Source organism: Gekko japonicus, unplaced genomic scaffold (assembly GCF_001447785.1).
Source record: "Gekko japonicus isolate JY-2015 unplaced genomic scaffold, Gekko_japonicus_V1.1 scaffold20, whole genome shotgun sequence".
In the NCBI taxonomy this organism is placed as follows: domain Eukaryota; kingdom Metazoa; phylum Chordata; class Lepidosauria; order Squamata; family Gekkonidae; genus Gekko; species Gekko japonicus.
Genome location: NW_015169172.1, coordinates 1818238 through 1826328, shown reverse-complemented (window position 1 = coordinate 1826328; position 8091 = coordinate 1818238). Strand labels below are relative to the sequence as shown.

The following is an 8091-nucleotide window of genomic DNA, read 5'->3' as shown; positions in this document are numbered from 1 at the left end:
CTCTTAGGTTGTTGGAAAAGGGTGTTCGCTATGACCAGTGTGTTCTCTTGACAAAACTCTGTTAACCTTTGCCCTGCTTCATTTTGCTTTCCAAGGCCAAACTTGTCTGTTATTCCGGTTACCTTTTGACTTCCTACTTTCGCATTCCAGTCCCCTATGATGGGGAGGATATCATTTTTTGGTGTTAGTTCTATGAGGTATTGTAGGTCTTCATAGAACCGGTCCACTTCAGCCTCTTCTGCATCAGTGGTTGGGGCATAGACTTGGATTACTTTGATGTTGAATGGTTTGCCTTGGAATCGGACTGAAATCATTCTGTCATTTTTGAGATTGTATCCCAATACTGACTTTAGCACTCTCTTGATGACTATAAAGGCCACAGCATTTTTTCTATGAGATTCCTGGCCACAGTAGTAGATATAATGGTCTTCTGAGTTAAATTTGCCCATTCCTGTCCACTTTAGTTCACTGATTCCTAAGATATCGATGTTCAGTCTTGCCATCTCATTTTTCACCACGTCAAGCTTACCTTGATTCATAGATCTTACATTCCAGGTTCCTGTGTAGTATTGTTCTTTGCAGCACCAGACTTTCCTTTCACCATCAGACACATCCACAACTGAGCGTCCTTTCGGCTTTGGCCCAGCCGCTTCACTCTTTCTGGGGTTACTTGTACTTGCCCTCTGCTCTTCCCCAGTAGCATATTGGACACCTTCCGACCTAAGGGGCTCATCTTCCGGCGTCATATCTTTTAGCCTTTTGATACTGTCCATGGGGTTTTCTTGGCAAAAATACTGGAGTGGGTTGCCATTTCCTTCTCCAGTGAATCACACTTGGTCTGAGTTCTCTGCTGTGGCTGTCCGTCTTGGGTGGCCCTCCATGGCATAGCCCACAGCCTCATCGAAGCATGCAAGCCCCTTCACCACGACAAGGCAGTGATCCATGAGGGAGAGTGACATCATAGATGTATGTATGTCAGTTCCGGCTCACACATCATTCTCTAATTTCTAGAGCTCCTAAAGCCTTATGTGTGTTATCAAATCCATGTGTTTGCACTTTATGGGAACAGAGCAGAAAAATCAATTTCCACTACAGGAGCTGCATCAGCAAAAGGTAAGGGCAATAGATACTTCAGTCTGTGATTCAGCATAACAGGCTAGTTCTGTTTTCTCAAGAAGATTCTATATTTTGCAGCTGCATTAACTGGACCACATATTGATACAACTGTAAGAGATGGGAGCATATTGGTCTTCTGGACAGAAATTCCAGAAGAGCAGCAAGTGGGCTGTATTGTTAGCTACAAAATATATGTACAGCAGAAATCACCAAGTGTGGACACTGAAGTCTATGGTGAGTCCCTGCTCAAAATTAGGACATTTTATACTGCACGGGATACTAAAAAATGAGAATTCAGCTTTTAAACAGAGAGCAGTAAAATTGTGTTCTGGAATTTATAGGGAAAAATTGAGCTAATATGCTTGAGTGGAAGCTTAAAAACCCAAGGCATTGCAAAGGAAAAAATTAGACATAACTGGTGGGGGACCCATTAGGACTCAGGGAGAGAATTTCCTTCCTTTTAACCTCTCTCTCTCCCTTTTCTCAGCATTCCTTTTTTCTTTGACTCCACTTCCACCCTTCACTCACTTACTCTTTGTGCCCCTCTGTCTTCCTGTTTTTCCAGCCTGGCCCTAGGGGTGCCAACCTCCAGGTGTGAGCTGGGGACCCCCCTGGAATTATAGCTCCTCTCTAGACTACAGAGATCAGTTCCTCTGGAGAAAATGGCTACTTTGGAGGATGGACTCTGTACCACTGTACTGCACTGAGCTCCCTGTCCCTCCCTGGCTCCCCCCCCCCCCCCATCTCCAGGAGTTCCCCAACCTGGATCTGGCCACCTTATGCCCCCCCCCTATTCCCTCCCAATGGCTGTGGGGGGAGGGAGGGAAGGAAAGGCATGGTTTAATGAGGTACTTACAATTGAATTTCAGCTTTGTAATCATGTTTCTCTTCAAGAAGAAACAATAATACCCTTGCATCTTTTTCTTTCTAGACATTCCTAAAGCATCTACACAGCCATTTTCCATTAAAAACGTACAGGCTGGTGTTGCATATATTTTATGGATGACAGCTTCCACCAAGGCTGGAGAGGGTCCTAAAGGGAATGAAAGTAATTATGATACTCTGCTTCTGTAGCTGCTGGGGAAGGACTCAACCAAAGGGTATTTTATGTGGTCTTTGTATCAGAGGTGACATTTCATACTTGAGCTGAAGAATGCAAAGAAATTGTTTTTGGCTCAGGACATATTCAGTAAAGTCCAAATTCTTACCCTTGTTTAAATTCAAGATCAAGTCATTAAAAAAAAGAAAGCAGTCCATTTTAATAGGACATTATTTCCCCCTATACATTTCACAATACTTTTATTACATTTTATTAAATTTCAAAGTCTTAACTTAGGGCCAAACTAGATGTGAAAGGATTCCCATGTTCACCACAGGGATGATGATGCCACTTCAAAATGAGTTTTAAATGCTGCTCTCGGCACAGTGGGATGAGGCACTCTTGTTTCCCACACACACACACATGCGCCTTTCAAAATGCCAGAATGGTACCGTGTACACACAGAGAGAGAGAGAGAGAGAGAGAGCTGTTTTGGCACTTGAAAAGGCGGGGGGGCAGCAGGAGCACCTCAGAAAAGTACCCGGTGGTGTTTTAAATCACTTTAAAATGGCGATGGTGGGCTCGTGGCAGATACAAATATTTAAGAAAGCAAAACATTCAAATATTTCAATCATTAAACAAACACCAGTAAATACTATATGAATCAATAACATTATCAGTATGTATCATAGCAGTTTAGCACAGCCAAAATAATATATGAACCATCAAAAACATGTCAATAGTCTAACACCAATCTATATTATAATGGCAGTACATTGTCTCCTAAGCACTGAAGCACTGAAACACACAGTGACAACCCCCGGCTTTTGAAGTTACTTTATTTACTTACATTATTCATAGTCCGCCTTTCTCACAGGGACTCAAGGCGGATTACAAATAGTGAGTCACTACAATCAACAAAATGGGACATTCAATAATGAATGCATTAGGATATTAGAAGACTGAAAAACATAGCGTAAGTGCTAATATGACACAGTTAGTGGTACCAAAATTACATATTAGGATCCTATTTACAATATGCCTATATACAGCAGGAAAAAGCACAAGTCCTGATCATTTATCCAAGTAGGTTTGCGAAACCATTTTGTACTGCGCAGCCTTTTTAATTCTTAAGTTATTATTTATAATAATTACATTATTATAATTATATATAGTATAATTACATAATTATGAGTATTTGTAAGGCAGCCTCCTTAGCTTAAGAGGGTTACAGATATTCGAATTAATTCTTATTATTCTGTACTAGGCATATATAGTTACCATATCAGGACATATCTACATCATCTTTAAATCAATTTTGTTCTCATGATCAAGAATCTTGGAAATTGTACTTGACAAGGGTGTGGACAATGCCTCCATTTCTGCTCTGAGGAGAGGGAATAAACCTTCAATAGTACAGATGCATAGCATCTGTATATAAACAGTGACTATAAGCAGTGAACTAAGAAATTAATGCAAGAGAAAGAGTGTGGCAGTTTGTCCCCCTACATGGCAGTCCTGTTTTGTATTTTTCATGGGTTGGATCCAGAACTCATTTTTCTGAAACATCCCCCCCCCCAGGAACAGCATTTAGGGGAACTTAAAGGTAAAGGTAAATTGCCCTTGCTCAAAAGCCAGTTGAATCCGACTCTAGGGGGCGGTGCTCATCTCCGTTTCCAAGCCGAAGAGCCAGCGCTGTCCACAGACTTCTCCGTAGTCATGTGGCCAGCATGATTAGTCGTCGAGGCGCACGGAACACTGTTACCTTCCCACCTAAGTGGTACCTATTTATCTACTTGCAATTTCTTGCTTTTGAACTGCTAGGTTGGCAGGAGCTGGAACTAGAGATGGGAGCTCATTCCATCACATGGCACTAGGGGCTCGAACTGCCGAACAACAGACCTTCCGGTCTGCAGCTCAGTGTCTTAACCTCTGAGCCACCTCAGCCCTCTTTAGGGGAACTTAGTGGGCTGCAATGGGATGGGAGAGGCAGGCAAGTCCCATTCTGCTTTGCATAGTTACCATTAGATCCATCTAAGTGCTTTTCCCACAAAGCAGCCTTGCATTTCACCTGGAACTCTTTTTTGGGTTGTTAGTGTCAGCGAGAAAACTCTGCAAGTTTTACTAATCAGATCAAAGATGCTTAAATGATGCATGATTATTTCAGCAATACATCTTAACAGAGCTTACATTTGTTTTAAAAGTACCTGAAGCTTGGGGGGAAATTTGTCTCCTGTTAGAAGGCATTCTGCACATGGACATCTTTACCTGTCATAGTTTTGGCCCTGAAAAGGTGTTTTTGGGAGAACTGCCTATGGGAGTGGGGGTGTTTCAAACGAAACACTATCTAACAAGCATCATTGTATAAAGCATCCCTACAGCTGGAAGGTCATTCGTTTTGCATAAATTAGATTTCTTATTGCTTGCATGACTTGACTTTACTCTGGCAGGTCTTCCATAGGAGTGGGGGTACATCCAGTATATAGAAATGTACATGAGCTATACAGACTGGTAAACTGTTTATTCTGGAAAGCAAACACACATACACACCCTAGCAGCAGCAAATCTCATTTGCATGCTAGAACCAGGGTTAAATCAGAGCATTAGAGGCAAGCATGTTTGATTCTTAACTGTATGTGGGAATTTCTAAGCTTTTCTTGCCACATCTTTTGTTGCCATACATATAACAATTGATTTTGCTCCTTATAAACAGGCCTTGCATTTACCGATGAACCTGGATGGGCTCCTGTTGTAGTCCTTTGCATTATAGGCATTTCCGTGGTGACCTGCTGCGCAGTGTATGCAAGGCTACAGTAAGTGAGCACATTCCTTTCCCTTAGAGTGCATAATTGTGTCAAGTACATAACGAGACACTCTCAGTGTGTATCACAGAACTAGCTCAGAAATGTGCACAGGAAAAAAGGTGTTCAGGTTCAATGTACAGGACCTGCTTCCACTCGTGTCAATGATAAATCCATCTGTTTTTGGCTTGCCCTTCCTTGAAAGAGCTCAGGGCAGCATACATGGTTCTTTCCCATCCCATTTTATCCTCACAACCACCCAAGTTAAGAGAATGCTACTGGCCCGTAATCTAGGGTTGCAAGGTTGCCTGGCTGCCTGCAGAGGGGTGGTGGTGGTGGTGACTAGATCCAGGTTGGGGAACACCTGGAGATTTCAAGGTGGAGCCTGTGAAGGACAGGGACCTCAGTGGGGTACAATACCATAGAGTCCACCCTCCAAAGCATCCATTTTCTCCAGGGGAACTGATCTCTGTAGCTGAAATTCCCGGAGATCCCCAGGTTCCACCTGGAGGTGGCATCCCTAATCACTCAGTGAGCCTTATTGACATGATACATTTTTTCACGTGTGACATGATACATTTCTACATGTGTTTACATTAGTTGGCCCACATTCCCTGCAGCCACACAGCAGGTGCAGGAAACTGCTTCTGTTTTTAGAAAGAGCCCAGATGGGTTCAGAACGGCACTGTAGGGGGAAGGGCTCCTGCCTCCCCACCTAAGTAGCTTTCTTGTGGGAAAACTGAAGTGGGGGTTTATTTTGCTGATTTTGCTGCTCCACAAGACGTATATGTGCATACAAAGCAGGAAGATCAGCAGGGTTGCCAACCTCCAGGTAGCACCTGGAGATCTCCCACTATTATAATTGATCTCCAGATGACCAAGATCAGTTCCCCTGGAGAAAATGGCTGCTTTGGAGCGCAGACATGATGGCATTATATCCTGTTGTGGTCCCTCCCTCCCCAGGCTCTACTCCCCAAATCTCCAGCTATTTCCCAGCCCAGAGATGGCAACCCTATCAGTGACATAACTCCTCCCCCATGCAGTTTTTGCATGAGAAAACTATTTGTGGGGGAGGCAGAAACCCTAACCCTCCAAGCCTATTTAGGCTCTTGTTCCCTGCAGCTGCTGTGTGGCTGTGGGGAACACACAGGCAAATTAGTATAAACAAAATGTAGCTCGCCTCTGAATGAGTACTTAGACGAAGATCTGGAGACCTCAGTTCAACACACCAGCCACTTCTAATAAGGCCTTAAGGAAAAGCCTCTGAAGAAACAAAGAATCTTGTTCTGTGCCAAGTAACCTATGAATGCAATTTTCATCTGTCAGGAATTCTGTCATCTTTTACGAAGTTAGGTTGATCAGTTTAATCACTGAAGAAGAGTTGGCCATGCTGTCGCTCATAAGAAATCAGTGGGATAGATCTACCCCCTAACTGAACCGTTTCTTATTTTTAATGTATTTGTTAAAATATTTTTATCCAGATTTCCTTTTGGTTCAAGTCTGAAGGCTTCCTCCAAACTAAGAAAGCTTATTCCAGATTAAATGGTTTTACCATTGGAAGAAGAGCCACTTAAGCTGGAGGAAGGTTACTTGGAGGATGGTTAGATCTATCCAAATAACTCCTGGCAGTTCAAGTCAATAGAAATAAAAGAACAGACCTTATGTTGGGACTCTGGATTCCTCCTCCTTCTGTAGTTACTGAACTTAGAACTTCAAAGATGTACTTTGCATGAGCAGGTTTTTGGGGAGCATTCCAACGGGAAGTTTAAGCATATATTGTTCTGTTCCACTTTCTGCTAGGGGTTTCTCACTCTTTTCTGTTCACATCCATAGACAGTACAATAAAGCTATTCCAGATCCTGCCAATTCTTCATGGGCTAAAAAAATCACATCTGTGGAGGTAAGCCTGGAATCTCTAATACAATTATCTTAGCTGACTCACTGGTTTCTCTATATTAAAAATGCAGATTTGCTGAAGAAGCTGAGGGGGGGGGGGATGTTTGCAGCAAACAGGGTGTGGATTGCAGGCTCATATTTGCAAGTCTTCCTCCTGTTAAAAGTCATTTTGTTCAAAAGGCAATTTTCCAGGATGAAATATTTTTTCTTGTAATTTCCTCTTGTTACCTGCTAGAAGTTGTGTGGGTTGAGCACTAAAAGAGCTTTTTTTTTTTTTTTTTTTAAACATATACATCCTGGCAGTGTTTATAAAGCACTGGCTTCTATGCAAAGGAAAAAGGTTTCTTTTGAGCAAGATACATACTTATTCATGCATGATCACTGTACTGGTGTTTCTCTGTCTCTCATTAAGAATGAGCTGAGTTCATATTCCAGCCAGTTCCTAAATAATCTAGACAACTTGGAAGAGCCTGAAACTCTACAAATAAAAGAAGTCTTGATAAAAAGACAGTCCCGTGGTTTTGAGGACGTGCTGTTCTCAGAAAGAATAGAGACGATGGAAAGCCACACATGGCCAGCTGAGAGGTTCCAAGAAGAAAATCCCACCATGGACAAGTTAAACCACCACCTTTTGATTAGTGACACGCTAGATCAGCACCAGTTACTCTTCTTATACAAGAAAGTTGCACCTGAAGAACCAAATCAGGGCCAGGTATTTTCTGACTACCTTGTCAACCCCCTTGAAGATACAACGCTAGACTATTTGCCTTCAACCATTCTGCCCACCATTACAAACACAGCAGAAGTCAGCAGTGAAGCAGAGTTCAATTCATTTAATATTTTCTCAAGAACTTTTCTGCCCCAGACATTTTCTCTCGGTGGAAAGCTTACTCTAGATGCCATAAAAATGGATTGTAATTCTTTCACAGATTAAGCTGTCAAGAATCCATGTCATCTTGCCTCCATTCCTGCAGCCCAAAAATATTCTTGGTACAAAAACATTTTATTGAAATTCAGCAAGGTGAATAGAGGCACCATTGCACTTCACAATGTCTTGGTACCCACTTGCTTCTTGAGTCCTGAGAATAAAATCCAAAGAGCCTTGGACAGGGAGCTTTAAGTCACTCCCTAGTACCCCTTAACTGGCTAGCAAAGCACTGAACTCATTGTGTTATCCAAGTTAGTTCCTCTGTTGGGTCTGTCATGCAAAGGTTGTCCCCTTTTTCACAGGAAGAATCT

General features: G+C 42.4%; 1 protein-coding gene across 1 annotated transcript in view; it reads left to right on the top strand.

The window, feature by feature from the left end:
• Positions 1–7881, top strand: part of IL12RB2 (interleukin 12 receptor subunit beta 2) — a 27161-nt gene extending 19280 nt beyond the window's left edge. Inside the window, 7 exon segments of the mRNA XM_015415781.1 lie at positions 1006–1113; positions 1195–1350; positions 2048–2164; positions 4869–4968; positions 6757–6856; positions 7265–7769; positions 7772–7881. Of these exon segments, the coding sequence (XP_015271267.1) occupies positions 1006–1113; positions 1195–1350; positions 2048–2164; positions 4869–4968; positions 6757–6856; positions 7265–7769; positions 7772–7881 (1196 nt within the window).
• The last annotated feature ends 210 nt before the right edge of the window (positions 7882–8091 follow it).